This window comes from Scatophagus argus, chromosome 18 (genome assembly GCF_020382885.2).
Source record: "Scatophagus argus isolate fScaArg1 chromosome 18, fScaArg1.pri, whole genome shotgun sequence".
Taxonomy (NCBI): domain Eukaryota; kingdom Metazoa; phylum Chordata; class Actinopteri; family Scatophagidae; genus Scatophagus; species Scatophagus argus.
In genome coordinates this window covers 13,640,369-13,666,958 of record NC_058510.1, presented here as the reverse complement: position 1 = coordinate 13,666,958, position 26,590 = coordinate 13,640,369, and the positions used below count along the sequence as shown (strand labels likewise).

Below are 26,590 nucleotides of genomic sequence, written 5' to 3'. Positions count from 1 at the left end.
TTGTCACACTAAGGCTGGATTTAAACCAACAGACTTGCATCTTGGATGAGTCCCCATTTATCATAAAAACAAAAGTTGCTCATTAAACTGAGATTAACACAAACTGAAAGACAAAGATGCAGAGTGGAAGTCAACTGTAGGAAGAGACAAATGGAGAGACCAGATGCTACCAGCATGTTACTTTCTGCAGAGAAGTTAGCATGCGGGAATTATATATTAAAACAGATTTATTTGCACTATCAGCAAGCAAATAGAGTTCTTTTTTTTCCTAAATCAAAGCAGTACAAATGCTTTGCTTGGGAAGGCAATGTTTATATTAATGAATATACAATTTGGCCATAATTATGATAAAATAAATGAGGCTGAATTTATGAAGAACAAATTTGAGTACAAGCCTATTGATAAATACCAGAATCTAAAAGCTTAGATTAGAACATTTTAAAATGAGATTCAATACCCTTATACAATATATCTATATCTCTTTAAGGAATTTTCTCTTGGGGATAAATAAAGGAATTCTGATTCTGATTCTCTAAGATAAAAGTCATTTAGTATGACTTTTACTTCTCTTCTTATATCTTATATATGCGTCCGTGTACTATTTGATTTTTCTATCCGTTTGTACGTCAACTGCAGCCTGCCTTTCTAAAAATGTTATTTGGAGACTAACGGAACAAAATCCGTTTTTTAATTCAAAGCAAATTTTATGTTATTTCGACGATAGCTTCGCGATAATAATCATACCTAACTCACGTCCGTTGTCCAGGCGTGCGTGGTGTTCATCTTGACCCAACCGAGTATCTTTGCTGGAATGCAGCGTCTCGCGAGAAGTCCTGACGTCACGGGATAATGGCTGGAGATCACGGATATTAGAAGGTACTTTTTTCTGCTTTTATTTACTTTGTGCTGTGTAAAAATAGTGCATTTACACCAACAATTTCTTATCGTTGACGACGCGTTTGCACCGATTGCCTTTGAAACAGGCGTTTATAACATTTTGTGCCAACTTACGCCGCCACCGCCGGTACAAACCGTCAAACCTTCGAAATAAGAGCACAATGTTTTACGCGCTTTTTACCACTACGAAAACAGTTAGCTTTAGCTTCACACATCGTCCGGTCTGATTAAACTCTGAATGGTTATAATAGCCTTTGGCGTGGCGTGTTCAGTACACAAAGTATTCATATATCTATGTGAAACAACAAATGGCCATCAGAAGTCATTTTAACCCATCTACGACATTGCTGTTAGCATTAGCATGCCTCCAAGGCCTGCTCAGGAAGCAGGCGGGAGCTTTTATTTTCCAAAACTGCTTCTTCAGCTCACCTGTCAAGGCTGCTGATTCAGTGAATTAAATCTGTTGATAAGTATTTATGTAGATAGTAAATGGTTATGTAGAGTGCCATTATGCCCCATGGATACAGTCAATACAGTCTTTTTCATTCATAACTGTCTCCAACAGAGAGAGCTACAATCTAAGAGTTGAAGAGGAAGCTAAGCAGACAAACTACTGTGGGTAAGTTAGTAGTTTTATTCTAATGTTAAATATTGACAATTCCAGCAGAACAGACCCTTCTGTGCTTTGAGTACATTATTTCTATAACTTAATTTAAATATCCTGTTTGTGTTTTTTAGCTGTGAAATTGGATTTGGGTGAGTAATGTAAACACTATCGAGCCTCATCTTATTCAAATTACAAGATGTTTGTAGGACCTTTTACATATCCAGTCAGTTTTTTTAGGGCCTGCAAACATTAAATACCCATGTAAAGAGGTCCACTGTTGTCCATTGTTTAAAAATAAATGAAGAAATAAAAAAAACAGGATTGAACCACACTGTTTCACTAACTTTTAACTTTTCACCTAACTGTTTTTGCTAAATACCATGACAATTTATTTTATTGAAAGTACAACTATATGCTTCGTTTGTTTTAAAGACTTGGCTCTTCAAAGCGACAGGCTTGCAGAGCCACAACAGGAAGTTAACGTACTGAGAGACAGACTAACTCGTTGTTTTGGGCTTCATCATACACACTAAAAAATTAAGGGTGCCTATTTTTGTTCTTTGAGCAATATTTCTTTCGCTTTTTTAAGTCAAGGACACCTATTATTTATTTATATATCTGTATTGTTAAAAGTTGTTCATTGTTTTGATTGTTATAAACAAAAAAAGATTTTTTTGGTGTTAGAAATTGCTCAAAAATGATCAAATATAATGTGCTTACTATATATATATACATATATATATATATATATATATATATATATACATATATATACCATAATTCTTTACTGAACTTACTCATGAAAGGGCAGATTTACTCAGTTCATCTTTGGTCATGAAAGAGCAGCTGGGTTTTAGTATTGGTAAAGGGTTAGTTATATGCAAGTAGACTTAATGTATTAAACAGCATCACAAACATCAAATAATAAAAGTGTTGTAGCAGCAATAAATAAAACATTGCATTTGTCTTTGAAACTGTCTGACAGCACTTGTGAGTTTGTGCCTCATGAGGCTGATTGCTCCTGGTATGAAAATATTCGTGGTTGATTTTAGCGTCTTATAGTGCCCCCCTTGGTACAACAACTTATAAAGGAAAGAAGAAAATAACAGTGACCTTAATGTTGACTGTCTCTTCCCTTGTTAACCAGCAGCAGGGATGGCTCATATCACCGGTCATGGGAAGCTGCTCTTGCAGCGTTTACATCAGCAGCGGGAGATGGACTTTTTGTGTGATATAACCGTAATGGTGAGAGACGTGGAGTTCAGAGCCCACCGCAACATCCTGGCTGCGTTCAGCAAATATTTCTCCGCTCAGGCTGAAAAGGGTCAAGAGGTCACGACCTTGGACCCTGATAAGGTCAGCCGCTATGCACTGGAGAAGCTTTTGGAGTTTATCTACACTGGACAGATGAACTTAAGCAGGTAAAACTGATTTATTTATTGTGTGAAACGAAATTTCACACAAACGAAATTATTTCTCAACTAACTCACTGAACAAAATGTTGGTTTTTCGTGGTTTCAGTACCAGACAGGCAGCTGTGCGTCGGGCGGCTGTGTTCCTGGGAATGTCAGAGGCCATAAAGTATATGGAGGAAATCCCCCACTGGTCCGAGTCGGGTGAAACTTCTCAGTCAGAGGTGGATAAAGAAGCTGGTCTCTCTCCTCCCAGTCCGTCCTCTCCTGGCAGCCCCAGTTCACCAGTTCCCCTGTCAATTGTCTCTATAACAGGGGAGTGGCAGGAGGAGGGGAAGGACAGCAAAGAGCAGGGTGATGAGGCCAAAGATTTAAATATGGAAGAGGGAGAGCAAAGTGATGACGAGTACAACCCCATTACGCCAAAGAGCATTGGAAGGGGACAGGGGAGGAAGAGAGGCAGAAGGCCTAAGAGTTTTAGCGGTGAGCAGGTGGAGCCGAGCAGCTCGACTGATGGCACCCCCAAAACCCAGGGCTACAGGGGGAGGGGGAGAGGCAGAGGAAGAGGCAGGGGGAGAGGGAGAGGTGGTTTAAAAAGGGAAGATTTGGAAGATTCCGACACCAGTGTGAAGGACTTCGGGGACACCTCTGCAGATTGGAGCCCCTCACAGGAGGACGATACGCCAGTCAAGAAACCTCGACTGAGCAGCGGAGAGGGACGTAGAGGGCGCGGGAGGGGGAGAGGCAGGGGGAGAGGCAGGAGCAGGGCTGATGTGAAAGTAGAGGCGGGTGATGGAGCAGGCTCAGGTGATGACAACGAGAGAGATGAGGGTGAATTTGGGGAACAGGATCCATCAGAAATGGATGAGCTGCCGCTGTCGTGCACCGAGTGCAACAAACTGTTTAAAGATGTGAGCAGCCTGCACAGACATGAGAAAATCCACAATGGGCTGAAGCCATTTGTCTGCATCTTCTGCTCTAAAAGCTTCAGACAAGCTACCCAACTGAAAACACACCTGCGCATTCACACAGGTGAGCTGAATTATGGATAATAAATCACATGTAAGGGGATTTAATTACGGTAGAAATAGCTGACCTTTACATTTTGAAAAGAGTGCTGCAGAAGGAATAAATGTCGGGATTCATTCAACTAGTGATACTTTCCATTATCGATTCCTCTGGCATTTGTTTTTAGATGTATCCATTAATCTGAAAGTGGTGGTCATCTAAGTTTGGCTCAGTATTTATCTCCCTTTGTTTTTGTCTTCCGGTGTTTGTTGCAGGCGAGAAGCCGTTTAATTGCTCTGACTGCGACAAGTGTTTTGCTCAGAAGTGTCAGCTGGTCGCTCACCGCCGGATGCACCACGGAGAGGAGAAGCCCTACACCTGTGAGCGCTGCGGTTTCAAGTTTGCTACCTCGTCCAACTACAAAATACACATCAGGTACACACGCTGCTTTGGTTAGTATTATATTACATAGAAACAGCTCTGTGTTTGGGACAGAAAACGCTTTCCTCCTGGGCGTAGCTGAGGTCGATGTTTGAGAGTCAAATATTTAATTTTAATTTTTTTTTCACATGAGCAAACATTTTGGATAAAAATCCATTAAAAGAATTACGGCTGAGGTACGTAGCAATCAGGACATTTACAGTTTAAAGTAAATTTGCATTGTGCAGTCTTTGTTTTCTGTGATAAACTGATATTGGCTCATGCAGTGTATTGTCACAGCAGATTTAGTATTTATATATATATGTATATATACATATATTTAGATATAATTAAGTATGCTCAAAAGAAAAGAAAAGTGTTGATAGAGAATGAATGTGAAATTCTGGATTTCCACATGAGTGTGGAATTGTTTTGAATAAGTTAATAAGAGCAGAAGAGTGATTGTGCGTGCATGTTCAGACAAAATAAGAAAATGTTTTTAAGAATATGTTCTGTCCTCTCCTTACTTTGATTTTAGCATTGACTTCCAAGTTGTAACACTGTGTGGAGTTAATGTAATGTTTAATGTAATGACATAGATCCAGCTATGTCGTGAAGCGTATATCTGACTTTCTTTGGTTGTGTGTGCTAACTGCAGACTGCACAGCGGGGAGAAGCCGTACGTCTGTGACATCTGCGGTCAGGCGTTTGCTCAGTCCAGCACGCTGACCTATCACAAGCGACGACACACCGGAGAGAAACCCTACCAGTGTGATCTGTGCGGCATGTCCTTCTCTGTCTCTTCTTCTCTCATCGCTCATGCACGAAAACACACAGGTGAGAGCTTTATTAATTCAGGAAAGAATGAATGAGCGGATTGGACTTCAGCCAGCTAGACTTCAGCTGGTTTGGTTTCCTACCGAACCGTCTGGACAGACTGGGACATTTAACAGCCAAAACCAGCTTTTGGCTCAAAGCAGCTTTTCTGTCACACTCCTTAATATATTAACGTGTGTGTGTGAATGTGTTTGTATTTCAGGCGAGACGCCGTACAAATGTTCACAGCCAGAATGTAACTCAAGTTTTGTGACGTCTTCTGAACTGAAGAAACACATGCGACGACTTCATCCGGGTGAGATTTCTTGGTCCCACATCAGGCTTTTAAGTCAGTGAACTGGAGTTTGGTTTGGAGCACAACAAGAACAATTTCCTTACAGACATTTAATTCATGTCCTGTTTTCTATTCACAAATTGTTACCTCGCATATACATAAATGTTGTCATGAGATGGGGTTAACCAGTTTACAGTAACAGATCATCTGAGTGCACTTTGAAGAGACACTTCTTGCCTAAATCAAATTTCACAAGTGATTCAGTGTTTTCTATTCACAGTTTGTTACCTCGCACATACACAAGTATTGTCACTGTAATTTTCAGAGCATCTGTGCCAAACATAATGTGAGTTGGATGTCCTTATTTGGGGAAAAAAACAAGCACCTGTACAAGAACTTTTCTTTAATAAATCCGTTAACATTACTTTCTGCATACAGATTGAAGGAGGTTAGTGGGTGGAGATTTGATGTGTGCAAAGAGCTTAAAGGTTCTTACCAAGAGAAAATTATCAGCTGTGACCTTTATATTGTTTACAGGATAGGCTCTTAAATGCCTTTTCACACCACAGCAGTTGGTTTGCATGTCACTCTATTTTGCAGGGTCACAGACAAATAAAGTAGCAAGTGTTGAAAATGAATCTAATCTAAGTGTCAGTAATGTTTACAATACACTGTTGAGCCGCAAGCATTATTGTTGAGATGTAGAACTGAAAATGAAGATTTTTAATACAGGAAATAAAGTTCTTGTTTAGTCTGCACGTGAAACAGAAGCATTTCTTTCAAAATAACCTCCGAGAAAGAAAGGAAATCTCATCATCAAAATTGCTTTTGACTAAAGACTAATGAGCATGTGCCATTCTGCTGTGTCAAATGCTGAGGGACTTGCCGCCATTTCTTGCGTCTATAGAAACGTCTTAGAAACTGGACCTTTCTCAGAATGTTCATTCACAAGGATGTTTCTTGGTGATCAGAGAGCATGAAAGTAGGATTTAATGTTTTTGTGTGTGTGTGTGTGTGTGTGTAGATGGGAACACCGGCGTGCAGTGTCTGCTGTGTGGAAACAGGTTTGCCAGTGTGAAGAACATGATCAAGCACCAGGAGAAGGCTCATGCTGATGAAGTGCGGCAACACAAGGAGAGAGCCAGAGCAGGTAAGTTGTGTATATGTAACATATGAGACAAATATAGCTGGGACACTGATTTTATAAAATATTTTTTCTTGGGATTTTGTCTGTATTATTTGATTTTTGAACAAACAAGTGATCCACTTCATCACTGGTTGTTTTGATTTCACTTTTTTAGTGATATTGATGTTACTTCTTCTTGTGTTCATCAGTCCAAGAACCTTGCGCTGTTTGGTAAATTCCTGTTGTTTGTGTATGTGTGTGTGTGTCTGAGCAGTAGTCCTCCTGGCTTCTAGTCACCCTGTGGCCTTTGTCCAGAGCAAACTCTCCCAGGAAAACAAAGGTATGGGTTCCATCCCTGAAGGTGAGCCAGCCAACCCTGAACCTGCCACCCCCAACCCCAAAGCCACAGCTCCATCCACAGACGAAACCACCGCCGAAACTGCCACGACCGCCACTTCACCTGTCATTCAGGACTTCAAGGCAGAGCCTGCTCACCCACCAATTAATACCACCGACCAGGTGACTTTTGAAACTGACCAGGAGCAGACCATCAACTCGGACACCCTCCACGCTCTGGTGGAACAGCTGCGGCCGCCACCCTCCCCCGCTCAGAGCCTCGAGCAGATCGTCATCATCAGGACGGTGGACAACGCTGAACACAACCCTCCTCAGCAGTGAGGCCCGAGCCACGCCTGCGTCACTCTGGTGGAACATTTTCACTTTTTAACATACAGCTACAGTCAGTACTCACATTCTGGCTTATATCCATAAACTAGACTTAAATTGACTTTTTGGTCAGATATAAATGAAAGATCACTCTATTAGATTACAGTTTGGGTCTTAATTTCATAGTATTGTCCATTATTCATAACATTAACAACAGCTTATCAAGGTAGTAGCTGAAATCAGGGAATCCAGTCAGATGATCGGACAAGTTGTGAACAAGCTAACAAACCTTAATTGCAGTGATGTTTCTATTATTTTGACTTAGTATAGTGTTATTATTCCTTGTAGAACTTATGGTGAAAGATACAAGAATAAGATCTTAGTTGTAAAAACAGTCCTCTTACATCATAGTTGCCTGTGGTTAACAAAACCAACTCAGCCACATTTTCCCCTCAGAGGGAAAATATGTTAGCATATTTAAACAGAAGGAGTTTGGAGTTATTTCAACAGAACAGGATGCAAAGTAACTTTGTGAAACCAGAAATATCAGAAACTGTGCACACGTAGCCCTTTAGAAGAGGTAAAGAGGGGTCATTTAGAACAACCTATGATAAAATGTGGAAATGTTCCCCAAAGCCTAAATATTTTTCTTCACTTAGAACAGTGTGTCTTGTCACTCTGACTGCCAGCTTCTCCTAAGTGGTATAAATGTATATAAAATCAGCAGGTTTCTACCTGAAAATGTCAGATTAAAACCTACTCCCTGGTCTCTGTTTTTGTTCAATTTTACCAGCTGTGTAAATTCCACTCTTTCGCAGAAAAGAAAAAAAAAACTTGAGACTAACAACATTTTGTCAGATGCTGACATGTGGCTGGAGTATCTTCTCTTTTGCAGCTCTGTTTGGATCACTAATAAATGTAAAGAAAAGTTTATTGGACTTGAATGTTGATCACAAAAATATATAGTAGGACAGCCAGTACAACTCTTGCATTGCTTTAATTAGTAATGTAGTTAGTAGGAGCCTCGTTAACACCATGAGATATGATTTTATTTATCATAAATGTTACACCCTTAAGTGTTTGACATGTGATAGTGGCTTTATTAATGTAAGCATAGCCCTGTTAATCAACACCAAGGTTTTTTGATTCGGTGTAATAAAGTTAATTTGTCTTTTAAAGCAGTTGTTTTAGGTCTTAGCAGAAATGTTTGTGCTTCCGGTTTGAAAACTGCTTTATATACAGTATTTCTCTCATACTTTTTTTTTTTATCCTTTTTTTCTTTCTTTTTTTAAATAAGATGTCTGCATTACATGTACAGAAATGTGAATTAAATAGAAGTTCACTACTGTATAAAACAAATGTGCAACAGGAAAAGAAAGGCAAGAAGGGACAATCGGATTGTTTGTCTCAGTGACTGTTGCAAATGCAATGTTGAAAAATAAATGATTACTGGTTATATTTACATAAGATTGCCTCATTTTGTCCAAAGCTACCTGTCATTATTTTATATCACTGTTTTTTCTGCACCCTCTCTTTTGCAAAACCATATGGGAACAGAGGAATTTGGCACATCAATTTCTAGAAAAAACATTTCATATACTGAAGATGAGTATGGTTTAAATGTAATCAAACATTTTTTTTACACTGCTGAAATAAATAAAGTACTGTATATTTGAGCAAACAAAACTAAATTTCAAATGTACAAAGAGTAAATGTATCTTAAATATCAAGGTAAATGAACACCAAGAGATTAAAAACTATGCTGGGAGTTAATAGTAATGATTTCTGTTTGTAGAGTTTGTGGTTCCTCATGAGTCAAGAGGAAGAAGAAATTGTAAAAAATTCGTGTCTGTAAATATAAAATCTAACCAGTGTAATATTTAAATATTTAAAAAGAAATATTTTTGTATTGGAAAAAAACCTCAACATAAAGTTTTCTTTTTTTTCTCGCGAGACGCCGTCCTTTCTTGTTGCTATAGCAACTCAAACTCACAGGCAGTTACCACGATGGCTAGCGAAAACATTTCAGAATTTTACTCTGCTGTTTGCGCTGAACATGGGACAAAAATAAATCCATTTATTTTAGACGTGTTAGAGAACACGGTTGCAGCCGAGTAAGTGGCTAAATGTAAACTCAATGGGCTCAAAGATAACATTTTAGCTAATAGCGAGCTGTTAAATTAAGCTAACGTTCGAAGCTAACATTAATTTGATGTTGCCTTCAGGTGCTGCAGATAATAATTAATAATGTTGATGATTTTACAAATAGTACATTACAAGTAAAACTCAAAATTACATACCTTAAACATTTTAAGAAAAAAAAGAAAATAATAGAATAATAGAAGAAGTGGTGGGAAGTAACCAGGTACCGCACTGCCCTGTACTGCTTTTGTAGGTTACTTTAATTAGCATTTATTTTATATTTTCATTTTCGGTTACTTTTTGCTTATAGTCCACTGCATTTGAGAGGCACATATTTTACTTACTACTCCTGTGCATTAATTTGACAGCTATTTGGCTGTTAGTTTGCTGATAAACAGTACGATCAAGAACATGTAAAACTCATTACAAGACAAATTAAGCTACGCAAAAGTAAATAGTTAACATTAGCTCAACTACAATAATGATTTGATATTGCTACCTCTACTACTATTGCATTACTTAAATTAAGACCATGCTTTTGTGAAAGTATTAGTAATGCAGTGACGAAAACATAGACGTCATGTCTGCTTTTACTTTTGTTCCGGATTACCTAATTTAGAAAATACTGCAATGGTTGGTGTGTACAGTCCAGACTTCAGTCTTTATGCAGTGCACTTGAAAGCAGCATGTATGTCTGGTCATGTAATCGATAAAGTTTTGTTGTGTGTTTGGCAGAAATGTCACATTAAAACTGGCAGGAAATAACCGATCGAGACTCGTGCAGAGACTGGATGACAGAGACATTCTTGCTCTGTCAGAATGTCTGAAAAACTACAAGTGTGTGACAGGTGAGCCAAATTTCAGTGAACACCTTAAGTTAACTAAGACATTTAGTCTCATTTTCAAACTTTTTGTGTCAGCAGGTCTTGATATCAGCTTCAATAACTTAACAGATGAAGGAGTTAGATACCTAGCTGACCTCTTACAGGTAAGCAGGTAATGGGAGGATCTAAATGTGATAGATTTAGTTAAATGGTTATCTTATGTGTGCAATCCTGAACAGGTGGTGTTATTTTTTATTTATTTTTTGAGTTTTGTATTTCATCCATTTTCTAGATGTGATTGATGTTTGTCATTCTGTTCTCTCTGGGCAGGAGGAGAGCTCAGCTCTGAATGCTATGGACTTAATGTTCAATAACATTCAGACAGACGGCGCTCAAGTTCTCGCTGAGAGCCTGCAGGTTAATTTCTTTCTCTCTCTCTCTCTCTCTCTCTCTCACTCACACACACACACACTCACACACACACATTTATCACAATTTATTTATCACAATATTTATAGGTATTGTTTCTGTCCACTTTTACTTTTGCTTATTGTCTGCCAACCCCAAGAAAAGGCTAAAACAAGCAATATACTGGTCTGTCTCTCAGTACTATCTGACCTACTGTCTACACCTAACTTAATCTCAAGTCCACTGGTTCCAAATGAAGACATAAATCTTTGTAGCAGCTCACAAATATAACGTTTTATTTTTTAAAAAAAAAGCTCAGTAATTCCATTAAACAACTGGTTTGTATGGTTTTTAGCAAACAGGAGGCATTTGCTGGGAACTATTTTCAGCAGTGGACTAATCCACTGTTGGTGCTCTGGTGAGTATTTGTTGCAGCAGGACAGTGTATAAGATTCTGAGATGAAATAAACTCCATTGTGTGTGTTCTCATGCAGTAATAGCTTTTGGACAGCTGTGGAGCTGTGTGGTACAGAGGAAGAAGATATGTCAGGCTTTGATGCACACACAGTACCTCTTAGTAGATACATTCAATGTTTGGCATTTGCATGAGATTTATTGATTCTAACTACTTTGTTATTTTTGACCTCTGCCTTAACATCCCTCTCTCTCTCTCTCTCTCTCTCTTTCTTTCTCTCTCTCTGTCTGTGCAGTGTAACAGCACCTTGCTCTCTCTCAGACTGTCAGGTAATAAGATCGAAAACAGAGGAGCCATGCACCTGGCCAGTATGCTGCAGGTGAACAGTTCCCTGGAGGAGCTAGAGCTGGCTGCCTGTGATCTGGTAAACACACAGACAGTACTGTCTGTCTTGCTGTTTGGTGATTTCAACTGTCCTGCCTGCAGCAGGATTTCAAACTGTCAGTCCGACAATCAGATGCCAGTTTCAGTCACCCTGACTCTGTCTCCGCAGGCCACTCAGAGTGTGATAGCATTTGCTATCGTCTTGAAAAGCAACAAGACTCTCCGCTCTGTCGATATTAGCAGGCCACTGCTCTTCAGCCACCAGGTACAAACACACAGATACACTGGTGTGTTATACAGGCCAAATTAAGAAAATAAATCTGGTTTTAGTGTCTTTTCATTTGATACATAGGTGAGTATGATCCCAATTTACCTCAGCAGACAGATGTCTGACTCTAACCTGAAGCTCGCTGTCTGTCTCTCAGGAAGAGTGGGCGGTGCACTTCTCTGATATGCTGATGGTGAACAGCAGCCTGGTGGAACTCCACCTGGGGAAGATGGGAATGACTGACTCCGGGATGGAGAGCCTTACTGAGGGCCTGCGGCACAACCACAGCCTGCGCTACCTGGACATACGCTGGTAGGAACAAAAACATCCTCTCCATCTAGTTGACTGTGACCCCTAGAGGTTGTGTTTTATTCTCAAAATCCTTCTGATGCTCTGAATAGATTGAGTGGAAACCAGCTGGTGAATTTCAGAATTCATTATTCTCACTGTCTATTGTGCCTCCTCTTGATCTTGTCTTCATTGTCTGCAGTAACCGTGTGACTCGTGATGGTGTGCTTCATCTAGCCAAGCTGTTGAAAGAGAACCCAACCCTGGAGATCATAGATCTGTCGTCCAATCGGATTGAAGATGATGGTGCTGTGTACCTGAGTGAGGCCATCACCTCGCCAGGCTGCATCCTGAAAGAGTACGTCCAACACTCTAAGACAAACTTTGTCTCTGCAGACCACTGGAGCAGCTGAAGTATTTACATACATACAACACTGTCAACCACTGTCTCTGTCTGTCTGTCAGGCTGTCTGTCAGCAGTAACAACATTAAGACCGAGGGTCTGCTGTCTTTGGCTCAGGCTATGAAACTTAACACAGTTCTAAGCCACATCTACATCTGGGGAAACCACCTGGAGGAGTCCGTCTGTCAGGTAACATGCACACATACACGTATTCAGCACATCCTGTCACCTTACAATTATGCTGTCTACCTCATATGTAATGTGTACAACTTAAATTCAAAGTTTAATTCACCCAGGCCTTCAGAGAGCTGATCGCCAGCGGACGCCTGCCTCCACAGCAGACAGATGTTTGCGCGTATGAGGTGGATGGTCACGTGTTTCTCGCTGAGGTCTTCAACAGTTTGAGGAAACACTATTAGTGGACTACCAGCTCTGGTACTGACACCCCCCCGATATTCAACCCTTCGACAGACCCTTTAACAGAACACGCTGCCAGCCCTGACTCCAGCCTTCTGCTGCAGTTTGAAAGTCAGCAACCTGGTCCCCTGCAGCCCTGCTAGGCTCTTATTAATCCTCACATCCACCAGCATCCCAACAGAATGAGGCTTGAAAAGAGACTTAAAAACCGACCAAAGCACATGCATGTCAAAAACACAAAATAAATAATGAATGAATGCCAAAAGAGAGATTTTTTTTAAAATTAAAGGTGCATCTGAAATGTACATCTTATCTTATTTACATTGAAATGTTAGGTGCATAGATTTCATGGTACATGGTGTTAATTACAAAGATTTAAGCTTGTAAAAGTAAACAGTGCATTCACATCGGACTGTTCAAGTATTTCATATCAGGTAGCATTCATGTGACTGATGTGATTAATTTTTTTTTTTAAGTATTTTAAAAGAAGCTGTTGATCACAATATTACAAAAAATAGACATCAGCATGCTACATGGTGCAGTCATGTGTCTGTTTAAATTTCAGAGTGCAATAAATCAGTGCTGGTGATGTTATTTAATTCAGGTGTCCTTCATTAATGACTGAAGATATCAGCATCCTCTCCAACATCTTCAGGACTTGGATTCCTTACTCCTCAGGACATCTCTCCTCTGGCCTCTCCTGATTGGTCGCCTTAAGTGACAATGCTTTGCCTTCGTTTGGTGGATCCCACTCCAGCAGGATGCTCCTGTTCCTCAGGGCGTGGTTCAGCCTCTGTCTGTCCTGAGAACTGATAGTCCATCGTTGTACAGCCAGGCGAGTCAGCGCAGGCAGTTGAGGCAGAGCACACAGCAGCGCAGGCAACCAGACTGAGCAGGAAGTAGAGGTCTGTGGTCGTAGGCTGAGGTCCAAGTCTTCCAGTGAGCCCAGGCCTCCAGCTGCGAACAGGGCAGACCAGCCATCATCACCTACTGAGCCGTTGTAGGCCAGATCCAACACCCGCAGAGAGGACAGACAGCCGCGTCTGCACACGGCAGCTGGGCAGGACAAAGATGGAGGACAGATGGATGATGAATGATGATTGATCAGCGATAATAAAGCAGAATTAAGTAGAGGTGGGAAGTGAGTCTTACAGTTTAGAGATTATCATTCTTGCGTAGTACCTTAATTTATGTTTTGTTGTACTGTGATGTAAAAATCCTGTGTGTGTGTTACCTAGATGATGCAGGTCATCAGAGGTGAGCTCACAGCTGCTGAGGCGGAGCTCCGTGATAACTGACGGTTGCAAAGCATCCAGGAGCAGCGCTAAATGACCACCAACCACTTTACACCAGGAAACATCCACACTGCGGAGGTATGGCACAGCCAGAGCTAACACAAACACACACAAAACAGACTCAGGGCACAAGAGCAAAATGTTTATCCCTTTTTGCTTGAATTACAGCAATCAAGCCAGCCATCAAGCCCAAAGTTGTAATACTAAAGAAGCAGCAGTAGAAGTAATAGAAGAACAGTGCTGGAGAGTAACTTTTTCCATATGTATCAATCTCAGAAGAAATATGTGTGTACCAAGAGCAGTAAAGGACTCCTTATTTAGGCTGCAGCTGTTGAGCGGTAGATGCCTCATCTGTGTCAGAGGAAGGGAGGAGACCAGCGAGTGGACCATAATCCCTACCGACTTATTGGACGACACGTCAAGCTCTGTCAGCGCCGTCAGAGCAGGAAGCACCTGGACTGCAGATAAGGAGTCACATACATATTAGTTCAGTTTGGTCCCAGGTTTGAAAATCTCAGTATTTTAACACACATATATAAACCCACTCAGGGCTTCCAGGTCAGTATGTGTGAGGCAGCAGAGGTGAAGGTCAAGACTCTCCAGGTGTGTAAGGTGAGCCAGGTGGAGGGTGAGGCGGTCCAGTCCTCCAGCTAGACTTTTGTTACAGGACAGGTCCAACTCTTGCACTGAAGGGAGGCAGCGAAGTGAACCACCTGCAGGACAGTGGTGAGGGAGGCAGCACGCTGAATAGCAAAATATTAAGCAATGCTGAGTCAGTAGTAATGCAGGTACTGTTTTGAACAGTGGTGGTGACTAGGGAGCGTCACACTGGAAAATTGAGGAGGTTCCAGGATCTGATCAGGACCCCTCCTAAACGCCTTCCTTTGGAGGTTTTCTAACCAACTGTTAGATGACCCTAAATGTGCTTGAGAGATTATATATGTCCTCTGGATTCACATCACCTCTACATCCCCCAGGAGGAGCTGGAAAATGTCACAGGGGATAAGGACATTTGGACTACCTTGCTTGCCACCGCAAACCGACAACCGCTACATGGCAGATAATGCATGGATGGATGTTGCTTACACTTGTAACTCGGGGGAAATGCCAAGTTAGCATGTGTCATCTAAATTTGACTACTCTTTTGGATGCAATATAAAGAGACAGGAAACATGTGAAGAGTAGGGAAAACAACAAAGTCTGCTGTCACAGTTGTTGAGTGAGAAAGAGGAAAAAACAGTACAGAAAAAGACCAGTAACAGCTCCCGTGTCTGAACAGACCAAGCAGAGCTCACCCTACTAAAACGCAAGCTGCATCAACAGGAAACAACATCTTTGCCGATTAACCTAAACCAAACTGACCAAGACTGTTATATTGACAGAAAACAGTAGATTCCTACTGAGTGCATCAAGGCTGTCCGCCGTCAGACCGCAGGCCTGTAATCGAAGTCTGGTGAGGGAGGCAGCCTGAGAGAGAGAGGAGGACAGCTCTCTGAAGCCGCCTTCATCAACTTCCTGTGTAAGTTGAGGATTACAGGAGACATCCAACACGCACAGTCTGTCGAGAGCAGACACCATTCCTCCTAAAAGGGACAGACACGAGATAATGCAATATAGTTTTCATGAACCCAACATTTACACACGTTCCCCAGATGCATTATGGGAAATATAGGAAAGTACCAAAATGTAAGACGATAAGGGAGGTTGCCTTATTCTCTCACTGTTCATTCCATGTAAAAGTATAAATTAATTTAAGTTGAAGTCAGTACCCAGTGCAGTAGCATCAGCTGCAGTAAGCTGACAGGCCATCAGGTAGAGCTCACTTAATGGTGGCTGAAGTTTACCCAGCAGGCCTTGCAGTCCGCCAGCCCCGACACCACTGTTCCAGGACAAATCGAGGATCTCTAAGAGAGGCATGCACTCGAGAGCTTCACCTACAGAAATAAACAGATGACAAAAATTGTTAGTTTGTAGTTTACTGACAAAATCATCCTTTCATTTGTCGACTTTAAAATATTATTTTTTCTTCTGTCACCAAAGAAAGCTTCAGCCCTCTGATGTGAGCAAATGTATGCACATGTAACTAGTGAGCTTATTTATGGATTATGGATGTTGCTGCAAACCACCTACAAATTCCAAAAAATGAATGTTTCAATTCGATTGATTGTTCTACACACCTCCTAACCAACAAAGTGACATCTTCATAGTGCTTCATTTGTCTGACCAAACAATCAAAGAAGAAGATTTTCAGGTTACCACATAAAACAAAGAAAAGCTGCATGTCCTTCCACTGAAGAAGCTGGAACTAAGTAATATTCAGTATTTTTAAAATGACTAAAACAATTAATGAGTTATCAATTATCAGTAGTTGCTGGTTCCGAAACATTTTCTTATGAGTGTGTTTGCTGATTTCCTGCAGAAAAAACTAAAAAAGAACTGACTTGAACTGCATGTTGCCTGTAGGTTGTTAATCAAAACAGAAAAAAAGACTAACCCAGTGCAGTGATGTCATCAGCACCCAGCCTACAGCTGCAGAGTCTCAACGCTCTGATCCCGCGAACATGCTGGAGGTGAGACGTGAGCCCCTTCAGACATCCGCCGATCAGCTCGTTCCAGGAGACGTCTACCTCCTCCAGCTGAAGGAGGAACGGGAGCAACGTCGCTGAGATACGACAAGCAGAAGAGAAGGGCAGATGATGCTGTCAATAGAAATGGATGCTGGAGGGCAGACAGTAACAATGAGCTTGTATCGATATTCATATTTGATGCTGACGATTCACAAGCAGCATTTTGACCAGTGGTTTTCACTGCTGGTCAGCATCCATCCATCCTTTCAGCCTATACATGTGGGTTTCCTACTGGGCAGAGTGTGAACGTCTCCCCCAGCCTCTCTTCTTTTTTCTTTCTTTAATTTATTACATATGCAGGTTTTAAATTTGGGACATTTAAGTGCACACCATCTAATTATAGATTTTAAATTATCACGTAAACCCCAAACAAACTTAGACAAATGAGAATCAGATGAGAGTAAGTATAGCCACCTAACTCCAGCAGATCTGTAGCAGTGAGATCACAGTGAGCCAAGCTGAGGCTCCTGCTGTCAGCTTTCTTCCCCAACCTCTGCAGGAAAACACGTACTCGACCCCAGCCGACATCACGCTCGCTCTCTGAGCCCTCTGCAACCGCTGAAACACAAACACACGTTACAGACATTTGATCCAATAATAAAAAATAAGTATTTTACCTCTGCAGATCTTTGTTTTGTTATCTTAAAACGTTTACTATTCCTGTTGCCAGGCAGGTGGAACTCGGGGTGGGGGGGCGGGTATTTATCAGTATTTAATGTTTTGGGGTTTTTTTTTTATGCTATAACTCATCAAAACGTGGCTTTGGTTTAATTTTCAAAACGAAAGGGATGGGATTCGGGATTCAGGACAACTGCTTGTGATTTTTAAGATGTTTGGTTACCAGAAATGCAAACCTAAATTAACCAGTTAACTTTTATATATTTAGCACTACATATATTTTGGATATCTGTTTTTAATATTTTTACATTTGGACTGATCTCTTGTGCCCTATCCTACTCTGTGTTGTAACTGCTGCACAATAATTCAAGATTAATATAAGTAAGATAAATGAACTAAGATCGAATGTCAAATCATTTGAATTCTGAAAAAAATTGGCCATCTACACTCTAATGACCCAATCACAAAAAGACAAAAACTTGAAAGGTTGACTGTTTTGCAGAAGAAAACATCACATTTGTTTGCTGCTGTGAAACAACACCTGAGCTCCGTCCTCTCTCCTCTCTGCTCTCAGTCGGTCCATCCTCAGGGATCCCTGTCCGGTCTGAGGTCCAGGACAGCAGGCGTCCCAGCGGCTTCCTGTCCGAGGACGTGCGTTTCCTGCGAATTTGGCTCATGATGACATCGAGAGGGGATCGCCTCTGACTGCCGCTGTCCCGCCCCCGCTGACCATCTGACCAATGAAAAAACGTTTCACAATTTGAATACACTGACAACACTATAGACCAGGCACAGTATATGAGCCTTTAAATGGGCTTAATTTCTCCTTTAGATTAAGAATCATTAGAAATGCAATAATTCAATGGCTTTTATTGGTTGTTTCATGAATTATCTAATAACTTTTTTTACAGGCTTATGAATGTTTCCAAAGTCCAATAAATGACCCTTGGCTAAGAATCAGAGGTAGTTAGATAGTTTTTTCTTTAAATGGCAAGGACAGTTTGCTTCATCCATAACCAATTTTTTCAGTTACATGTAAAAAAAAGAAAATACTTTATTGATCCCTAAAGGAGAAATTAGGATAAAGATAAAAGATAAGATAAAGCTACAAACAGAACAAAGTAAATAAGCACAGATGAGAAGTATACCACAAATCAGGGTTTATTAAAATTGAGTAGAGGAGAGTATCATCATTACAAATCTCATCTAATTGGAGTTGGTACAGATAAAGATTTTGTGTTTTGGTTAGGTCTGCAGTCATTGTAAATGAAATGTATTTACAATGACTTTACAATGACAAATGTTTATTAGATTCATTAGTTACTAGATCCTCCCTGAATCAACACATAAAAACCCTTAAATTCCATTAACACATTTAAACGTCTACATTAAATATCAGTAATAGCAGGATGATTCTGTTGGTTGAGGTGGAGTTCGTTATGATGTACTGTGTAGCCTATGGGACTGCAACTACTGATTATTAATTAATTTACAATTACAGAATTAATAAATTATTAAAATAAATAAATTGAAAAGCAGCATATAGACACATTTTTGAACCATAATAGTTGCTACCTAATTTTCCGTCAGCAGATGAAGTAATTTCAACTAATATAAAAGGTTGGGTCATTTAATTTGTCACAAAACATCATATTATATAAAGTTCCTCTTTTTTGCGTGCTTAATTTGTAAAGTAACAAAAACTTAGTAAATGAAAAGCATATATAAATGAATAGCTATAGTACAGGTATTTCCCTGAGAGATGTAGTAACTTAAAAGTAACACCCCAGATTTGTACTTGAGTACAGCAGGCTATTTGAGTAAATGTACTGAGTTCGATTCCACCAAAGTTTAGCGTCTACACCTACAAAACACAAATCACTGCATTGCACTCCTGTACATTAGCTGCAGTAAAATGTCTTCAGGACTCTTTTATTTTCTGAACAGTAGCTCATCTCACCTGCAGACTCCATGTGTAGACTTCAAGGGTTGGCCTCCAAAACAAAAGCTAATGATCAGTTGGTCAGTCGTCGCGGCGATGCGTTCACGATCACAATGTTTGGCGAGCATAAATAAAGGAATAAAATTGTTCGGTTTTTTTAGTCACCTGCGCTCTTAACAAAGTCGGAATGAACTAAATTCTGTCTGCAGCTTCCACAGTCTCTTCTTCATCTTTGTTTGTAAGACGCTCTCATTTTGCTCACTTTGGTTTAACACCTAGATGACGTCATGTCTCGTGCCCGTCAGGTGGATCATCCCGGAAGTGCGACAACACCTATAGTGCGACAACACCTTCAGTAAATGTCGGCATCACCCTGTCCTTTTGTCTGTCAGTTTTCTCTTCAATATCTTCTCTTAAAACTTTAAACACTACCACATAATCAGTAGTTGAAAAAGTACTCTGATCTTTTACTTAACTAAAAATAATAATACACACTGTAAATACTGTTAAAATTATGAGCCCTACCTTTAAAAGTCTACTTGAATAAAAGTACATAAGTAATAACAGTTGCCAAGCAGAAAGGCCGATTGTTATTATAATCTTCATGATATTATTGTACTGTACTGCTACTGCACTGTAATGTTGCAGCTGGTAAAGGTGGGACTGATTTTCCTTAATTTATCTACGGGGCAATTTCAAGGTGTGTGTAGCATAAATAATAATTTTTTAATTTAATTTTTTACATTTAAATTACATTATTAATCCCAAGCTGGGAAATTACTTCTCTGCATTTAACCCATCACTGATTGAAACACACACACACACAACATGCAGTGAAACACACAGGAGCATTGAGCTGCATCAAGCGCCCGGGGAGCATATATTGGGGGTTAAGTGCCTTGCTCAAGGGCACATCGGCCAGCTAATGGGGGGTGGGGACATTATCACTCCACCACACTCAAATAAAGCAATTAGCAAAAATGCCGTTGATTTTCTTTTCACTAAAAAAATCAGTTCATCAACTAACAATCAGCTGTTCAGCACATTTCAGCACTGCATCAGATAAAACACGTCAAAAACAAATAAAAGTTTGTTTTTAGCCTTTTCAAAACTATCAGTTTATTTTGTATAAATGTAACAATGTAACTCCAGCAAAAGATAAAACATAAAATAAAATTATTAGCAGTATTAGCAGTCCTAATTAAGTTACAGGTCTGATTTTGATGAGTTGCATCACTTTTGAATTATTAAATCCTTTTGACCTTTAAAGTTTTATACTTCCTCACAGTTAGTGGCAATAATATATTGGAAACAACTTAATGATAAAATAAAACCCAACAAACAGACCTCAAAGACAGGCACATGTTCTTTCAAATGTATTTTTATTAGATCTGACTGAAATCTGCAACGAGTACAGCGTCATTTCTGTACTGAATTAACCTCCGGTCTGAATGTGAACCTTCTCTGGAGGGTTGTTACGATAGCCTAAAGGGCTTCCTCTTCTCCTCTGCTCTCCTTTATCATTAGTTTAAAAAACAAAACAAAACAAAACCAAACAAAAAACAGGTCAAGGGGCAGAAAGTCTAAATGTGAACTTATCTGACCTGTCCCTGCTGAAAAAGAAGAGCGGAGAAGAGGAGGCGTCTTTAAACCATTGACATGTCCTGTTCTGTTCACTTGTTTCCTCTTTGTGGAAAAAATAAAACAAAACAAAAAAAGAATAAACTAAAACCCAAGAAGAGTGTGATGGTCGCGATGTCCCGTTTTTTTTTTTTCCCTTCCTCAGTCATCGTCCACTGTGGGTGTGATGGTCACGCCCCTCCTGATCTGTCCCCATCCAATCAGACTGGTAGGAGGAAAAAGGAGAGCAGCCATTTAGACGACAACATAAAAGAACATTAAACACCCAACGGGAAAATAACTGCCAATTTAAATGAGCTGAGGATATTCAGTCAAAATCAAACTCATTTCTTTTGCTCTTGTTGATTGAAAAAGGTTCCTGTCCAAACGCTTACAACAATGAATTAATTAATTTGAGAGTCTATTTGTGCAATAGACATTTTTGTGCAAATGAAATAATTGAACTGAATAGATAAATGATGAAATAAACATGATTTCTCTGACAACTGACAATTAAAGTGCTTGTATTGGCTGCCTCATAACTATGCTTTGGAAAACCGTGCAGAGGTTGCTCTTAATGAATCCTTACCGCCAGTGTTTCTCCACACGTCGACTCAGAGCGATCTTCTCTCCGACCTCTGTGCATACTGGGTTAGTGAGGACGATCTTGGCGAGATCGGCCTTGACAGCGCTGACGCGGCCACCTGTCGACAATGAGCCGATGTTCACCATCAGCACCTCGTTCTTAGACAGCTTCTGGACCTGCAGGAACCCCAAGAAAGATACAAGATGGTGTCGTGACACTGTTACAGTTACAGCTTAAATGTCTTCTCTCATACTTAAGAAGATTTTAGACTACATTTCCCATAATGTCTCACCTTGGCAGCCTTCTTGTCTCCCTCTGTGCGGACTCCCAGCAGCCTCCTGAGCAGGAAGTAAGAGATCTCCAGCTCAGTGAAGATCTCTGGCAGCGCTCCGACAGCACCCAGCACCTGACCGACCATACGATCAGCCCGGCACAGTGTTGGGTCGATCTTAGTCCCCACACCTGCACACAAACAGAGTTTACTGTAAATTAGGATATTGCCGAGATGCTTTGTTGTTTGTGGTACTACTTGAGTTTTCTCTTGATTTTCTTGATGAGAAACAGGAGCTAAGGTGCAGTGACTGTTCATTTAGCGGACTCCCGATAAAGAAGCATCACAAGAAATGTTTTTCTTTCATTAAATAATATTCCTAAAGTCACAGGTTTTCTGTTAAGTAAAGGTTTATCACAAAAATTAGAACTCTCCCTCGCTCATCTGAGCTGCACCTGAGTCCACCTGGCTTTTTGCACCCTGATAAAAACAACATCTTTCTCCTTTTCAGTAAAGAAGCACACAAAAGGATAAAGCTGCGTTAAAACGTGAATGTGGACCTACCAATAAGGCCTCCGGGTGCAGCGTACTGCAGGTCATTGTGCTCAGCGAACAAAGAGACGATCTTGGAGAAGATGGGTTTGCACATCAGCTTTCCTTCCTGGTCTTTGGACACAATGCCCGGCCGCACCTCGATCTCTTGACCCACCTGAGGTCACACACAGTTAAGTTTATATCCCTTCATTTTATCTTTTGCGTGGAATTTTGTAATAATTGCAATGTGGTCTCTTTTTATCCACACTGAAGTGCTGGATTTAAACTTCCAAAGGTCACGCGATGATCAAAAATCCACCGCAAATTCTAATATAAAATAAACATGGATTTTTTTCTGTGTTTATTTGTGAGTAGTTGTGAATCACAGTTTTGCCAGTTGAAGTAAAAAAGCCCAAATCTCACCTTAAGCACACCCTTCAGGATACTTCCTCCTGCCACACCTCCTTTCAAGTCATCGACTTCACAGCCGGGCTTGTTTACATCAAAAGATCTGATGACTGACACACAGAAAACATTCACAGGGTTTCATTTGATGCCACTCAAATCCAATGACAGAGCATTTCATCAAACAAAATTATTAATGCCCTCACAGAAGAAAATCAAATAATAAAAGCGTATTGTGGAAGTCTGGAAGCATGACAGCAAGGAAAACAAAAAGCAGAAAACACACAGTTTAACCAGAAAAAAAAGGAGAGACCTTTATGTGTTTTTGTTCTTACCGATGAGCCTGGGCTCGGAGATGAAGTCTCTGATGGGCACTGGAATCTTTTTGACAATGTACTCGCAAACCACCTCTATGTTGTACTTCAGTTGTGCTGAGATAGGAATGATAGGGGCGCCCTCTGCAACTGTTCCTGCAGGAGAAACATAACACACACAACATCAGGTCAAGGTCACCTAAGATTCTGAGAAAAACAGAAGTGAACGAAAGAGTCACCAGTGTGAAAGTGGACTGATTATTGTCACTATATCGACACCAGCTGAACTTAACATTTAACACTTTGGATACAGTTGACAGCCTTTTGCAGACAAAAAGGTCCTTGGTGAGAGACCAAGGAATAGGTTTGAAAACTGTCTGTGAAACCTTTGTAGTTTTCTCTGTGCAACACCTAAGCTGTGACATATTTTGCCAATTTTGGCAAACAATGAATGATTGGCACGAGTGCTGTTTGTTCTCTGCACAAAATCAGACCAGTGCAAAGTTACACAAACTTTCCCTTGTATGCAATGCTTGGTTGATTTGGAATTTGAAGGAGCCTTTAATGGATGCTGTTGTTTGGACTGTAGGTTCATGGCGACTCACCCTGTACAAAGGCGAGGATCTGCTCGTACTGTTCTTTGGCCTGGCTCTCCTTCACCAGGTCAATCTTGTTCTGCAGGATGAGGATGTGCTTCAGCTTCATGATCTCTATGGCTGCCAGGTGCTCTGACGTCTGGGGCTGAGGACACGACTCGTTACCCGCTGGCAGACAGAGACAAGAACGAAAATCAGATGACTTTTAAAAACCTGGGAGTAAATAACATTATTTAAACCAAAGTTTGTCCAGCTGGTGAGAGCAAAGGAAACGGAGACTTACCGATAAGCAGGAGGGCTGCATCCATGACGGCAGCTCCGTTCAACATGGTCGCCATCAAAATGTCGTGACCAGGACAGTCAACAAATGACACATGCCTAAGAGATAGAAAAGATGGATGAAAAAAAAAAGAGATTTAACAGATTTAATAGTTTAATAGCTGAAACTCTACACCAAAAAACCTTAGTCTGTGCTTTTGGAATATTGCCACCCCCTTTTCTTCAGTCTTACCTGACCAGTTTGAAGTTTCCTTTAGTGCCAGGGATGTCTGAGGGAAACTCATCAGGAGTGCTGCTGCCACACGACCTGTAGCACTCTGGCCTGGGACAGCTGGGGTCATCCAGCTTATAGACCTACAATGTTTTGTAGAGGAAAAAACACAGAAATGTCAAGTCACATGCATAACTATGAAACAATGAACAGAGCTTCATTCCAATGTCAAAATGTCTGCCTTACGAGCACTCTTGTGTGTCAACATCTTAGATGAGTTGAGTGACTTTGCTGACCAACAGAAAATTACCTGGTTGTTTTATATCCTGCTTAGAGTATGTGCTGAGCATCTTTAATAGAATAGAATAGAATAGAAAGCTTTTATTGTCATTGTACAGGTACAACGAGATTTCCGCTTTCCCATAAAGTGCACACAGCAATAAAGTAAACGATAAAGTACAGAAATGTAAACAATAAAGTACAAAAAAAAAATAAAAAAAAAATATATATATATTTGACATGCATGAAAAACTTAGTTGGAATATGTCATAGTAGGCAAAAGTCTCAAACATACAGGTGCTGCTCTTCAAAATAAAAGAGGTAGATGTCAGTTAGACATGTCAGATTACCCTCAGAGAAATCCATCCCCAGTGCCACTTACCTTAGCGTTTGCATATCCTAGCTTGATGGTGATATTTCTCTCCAGCTCATTTTTGAACCTGACAGTGTGGACACCAGAAATGGCTTTCACCACTGTGGACTTTCCATGGGCCACATGACCAATCGTGCCTGGGAAAGGAGAATTCACAAATCAGAACAGACAGCCCTTATTTGTCATGTCGGACATGCTGAAAGATACAGAAGCTGATCAACTTTTCCCGTACCAATATTGATGGTGGCCTGTCTGCTAATGATCTCTGGAGAGAGAGGCGTCAGGGTAGACACATCCTGCAAAGAAAACCACTCACATTAAACTCATCACACACTGAAAAACAACACAGAATTTGACAGGTTTTCACTGAGCAGAGGAGCGGCCGATCCCTCTCTTTAATCCTGGGGGTGAATAGACACAAAGGGAGCTGCCATAGTACAGACACATAAACAGACATGCTCCTGACTGACTCTACAAACATATGAAGTGGACACTCAATCAGACAGAGGCAGCGACATTTCAGGTTTTGTGTAAAATGGTGCTGTTTTTAGTGTCTCTTAGTGTAAAGAATATTTTGGATAACTTACACAAATAAAATGGAATAATATTGTGGCTATTGCTGCGTCTTCCGGTGCTACTAATTACTACCATATTTAAGTTTTACGTACAATGCACATTTCTTAAACAATCCTTATCCAATAAAACTTTAAAATTGATAAATCGTCATCATTCATAAGCCATCATCATTTAATTTTGTACTCATTAAAATGAAAATACAGTACAATAATGTAACATATGATCCGTATCATGTGATCCGTATCCATACATATTCCCTAAATTGGCCATCAGTTGTTGTTGTAAGATAAATGAAAGCCTGCAAAAAGTGGGATAATTCTGAATTGCGACACTGCTTTCATAATTGACATTTTTACAGATTTTATAACACCTTAGCAAATGATGTTCAACTTCGGATCAAAATGTCCAAGCATATCTTATTTAAGCAAAACAAAATGACGACTACTGTGGGGATGTAAATCATCTTTAAGGTTTCTAGGATTCGTTTTTTATTTTAACATATTGATAAAATTCAGTCTATCGCCAACCTTTGTTGGAAGTGCAGTGGGTGTCTTAGCTATCCACCCCACCAGGCCTGCCGTAATGTACCGGGTGGCGGTGAAGCAGCACCGGCGGCCGTTGACGATAAAGATTTTAACCTTTCGTGTTACGGTTTTGGCAAACTGAACGGACGACAGTGCCCTACACAAAAGTACACAACTGTGAAATCTATTAAACTGACTCTTACCAGAGTAGTAAGGTCTTGTCTAGCCAGATGAGGCTGACCAAGCGTTGTACCAGACTCGTCGCCCGCCATCTTGAATGAAAAGGGAAAGAAGAAGACGGCTCAGACGAATGCCTGATCAGCCGATACAAAAACCAAGTTGTTCCGCTTTTCCACCAATTGGTTATTTGTTAAAATGCTGTTAAGGTATCAGTTGAAAAATCACAAGTTTTGAACAAAATATCTGTTGTACATTTATGCTGTCAAGTGACAAAACGTGGTTTGCAACTCGCGTGATTCACTTAAGTTGAAGCATGGGGGGGGTCCTATCACAACGGCTGATGCAATTTAATTTTTAATGTAAAACACGCATTAGCTAATGACTGCTAACTGCTGTTGTTTAATTTGTTAATAATCGTTTAGCGATAAGGGAGTATACGTTTTGAATTTTTTTTTCTGGTGCTAAAAGCAAAGAAATATATTTTATCCATATTTCAGGACCGTCGCTGGTTAATTACGTCACGCCAAAGAACTTTGTCGTCACGTTATGTGTTTTGGAGTTCTG

At 40.4% G+C, this 26,590-nt stretch overlaps 4 protein-coding genes across 10 annotated transcripts; 2 read left to right on the top strand and 2 right to left on the bottom strand.

Annotated features, from left to right (window-relative positions):
• Positions 1-777: 777 nt before the first annotated feature.
• On the top strand, positions 778-8,709 carry mynn (myoneurin). 6 transcript variants are annotated; one of them, XM_046371748.1, is made up of 10 exons: positions 778-876; positions 1,463-1,516; positions 1,636-1,650; positions 2,644-2,925; positions 3,026-3,948; positions 4,200-4,359; positions 5,003-5,181; positions 5,384-5,476; positions 6,480-6,605; positions 6,856-8,709. In XM_046371748.1, exons 4-10 carry the CDS (start codon positions 2,660-2,662, stop codon positions 7,257-7,259), a joined length of 2,151 nt encoding a protein of 716 aa, XP_046227704.1. In that variant the 5' UTR covers positions 778-876; positions 1,463-1,516; positions 1,636-1,650; positions 2,644-2,659; the 3' UTR covers positions 7,260-8,709. The 6 variants fall into 6 exon arrangements, with proteins under 6 accessions (XP_046227704.1, XP_046227705.1, XP_046227710.1 ...); XM_046371749.1 differs by having other exon boundaries at positions 1,636-1,653; positions 2,655-2,925; XM_046371750.1 differs by lacking the exon at positions 778-876 and adding an exon at positions 883-1,024.
• A 512-nt stretch (positions 8,710-9,221) lies between these two features.
• On the top strand, positions 9,222-14,154 carry lrrc34 (leucine rich repeat containing 34). 2 transcript variants are annotated; one of them, XM_046371817.1, is made up of 11 exons: positions 9,222-9,361; positions 10,125-10,237; positions 10,310-10,377; positions 10,544-10,630; positions 11,332-11,460; positions 11,590-11,685; positions 11,846-12,000; positions 12,179-12,334; positions 12,442-12,568; positions 12,676-12,814; positions 14,035-14,154. In XM_046371817.1, the coding sequence occupies exons 1-10, from the start codon at positions 9,255-9,257 to the stop codon at positions 12,796-12,798; spliced, it is 1,161 nt and encodes a 386-aa protein (XP_046227773.1). In that variant the 5' UTR covers positions 9,222-9,254; the 3' UTR covers positions 12,799-12,814; positions 14,035-14,154. The 2 variants fall into 2 exon arrangements, with proteins under 2 accessions (XP_046227773.1, XP_046227772.1); XM_046371816.1 differs by lacking the exon at positions 14,035-14,154 and having other exon boundaries at positions 12,676-12,900.
• Positions 13,050-19,589, bottom strand: lrrc31 (leucine rich repeat containing 31). The gene is made up of 10 exons (XM_046371815.1): positions 19,297-19,589; positions 17,878-18,069; positions 17,133-17,276; positions 16,586-16,753; positions 15,861-16,025; positions 15,492-15,674; positions 14,637-14,804; positions 14,385-14,549; positions 14,031-14,186; positions 13,050-13,852 (listed from the first exon to the last, which is right to left on the bottom strand). The coding sequence occupies exons 1-10, from the start codon at positions 19,307-19,309 to the stop codon at positions 13,464-13,466; spliced, it is 1,743 nt and encodes a 580-aa protein (XP_046227771.1). The 5' UTR covers positions 19,310-19,589; the 3' UTR covers positions 13,050-13,463.
• Positions 19,590-20,641: 1,052 nt separating this feature from the next.
• eif2s3 (eukaryotic translation initiation factor 2, subunit 3 gamma) lies at positions 20,642-26,340 on the bottom strand. The gene is made up of 12 exons (XM_046370934.1): positions 26,050-26,340; positions 24,979-25,042; positions 24,756-24,883; positions 24,116-24,237; positions 23,888-23,982; positions 23,614-23,772; positions 23,030-23,164; positions 22,713-22,807; positions 22,320-22,464; positions 21,777-21,946; positions 21,488-21,660; positions 20,642-21,124 (listed from the first exon to the last, which is right to left on the bottom strand). The coding sequence occupies exons 1-12, from the start codon at positions 26,116-26,118 to the stop codon at positions 21,061-21,063; spliced, it is 1,419 nt and encodes a 472-aa protein (XP_046226890.1). The 5' UTR covers positions 26,119-26,340; the 3' UTR covers positions 20,642-21,060.
• Between the last annotated feature and the right edge of the window lie 250 nt (positions 26,341-26,590).

Coding starts and splice junctions, on each gene's coding strand:
- lrrc31 (XM_046371815.1), bottom strand. Junction 16,754..17,132: donor TACAGATCTGCTGGAGTTAG/GTGGCTATACTT, acceptor GTCGTATCTCAG/CGACGTTGCTCCCGTTCCTC. Junction 14,550..14,636: donor TACTGACCTGGAAGCCCTGA/GTGGGTTTATAT, acceptor CCTTATCTGCAG/TCCAGGTGCTTCCTGCTCTG.
- mynn (XM_046371748.1), top strand. CDS start 2,660: ATGGCTCATATCACCGGTCATGGGAAGCTGCTCTTGCAGCGTTTACAT. Junction 5,182..5,383: donor TCATGCACGAAAACACACAG/GTGAGAGCTTTA, acceptor TTTGTATTTCAG/GCGAGACGCCGTACAAATGT. Junction 6,606..6,855: donor CAAGGAGAGAGCCAGAGCAG/GTAAGTTGTGTA, acceptor GTGTCTGAGCAG/TAGTCCTCCTGGCTTCTAGT.
- lrrc34 (XM_046371817.1), top strand. CDS start 9,255: ATGGCTAGCGAAAACATTTCAGAATTTTACTCTGCTGTTTGCGCTGAA. Junction 10,378..10,543: donor ACCTAGCTGACCTCTTACAG/GTAAGCAGGTAA, acceptor CTCTCTGGGCAG/GAGGAGAGCTCAGCTCTGAA. Junction 10,631..11,331: donor TTCTCGCTGAGAGCCTGCAG/GTTAATTTCTTT, acceptor CTGTCTGTGCAG/TGTAACAGCACCTTGCTCTC.
- eif2s3 (XM_046370934.1), bottom strand. CDS start 26,118: ATGGCGGGCGACGAGTCTGGTACAACGCTTGGTCAGCCTCATCTGGCT. Junction 23,165..23,613: donor GATCCTCGCCTTTGTACAGG/GTGAGTCGCCAT, acceptor TTTCTCCTGCAG/GAACAGTTGCAGAGGGCGCC. Junction 21,661..21,776: donor GAGACAAGAAGGCTGCCAAG/GTGAGACATTAT, acceptor GGGTTCCTGCAG/GTCCAGAAGCTGTCTAAGAA.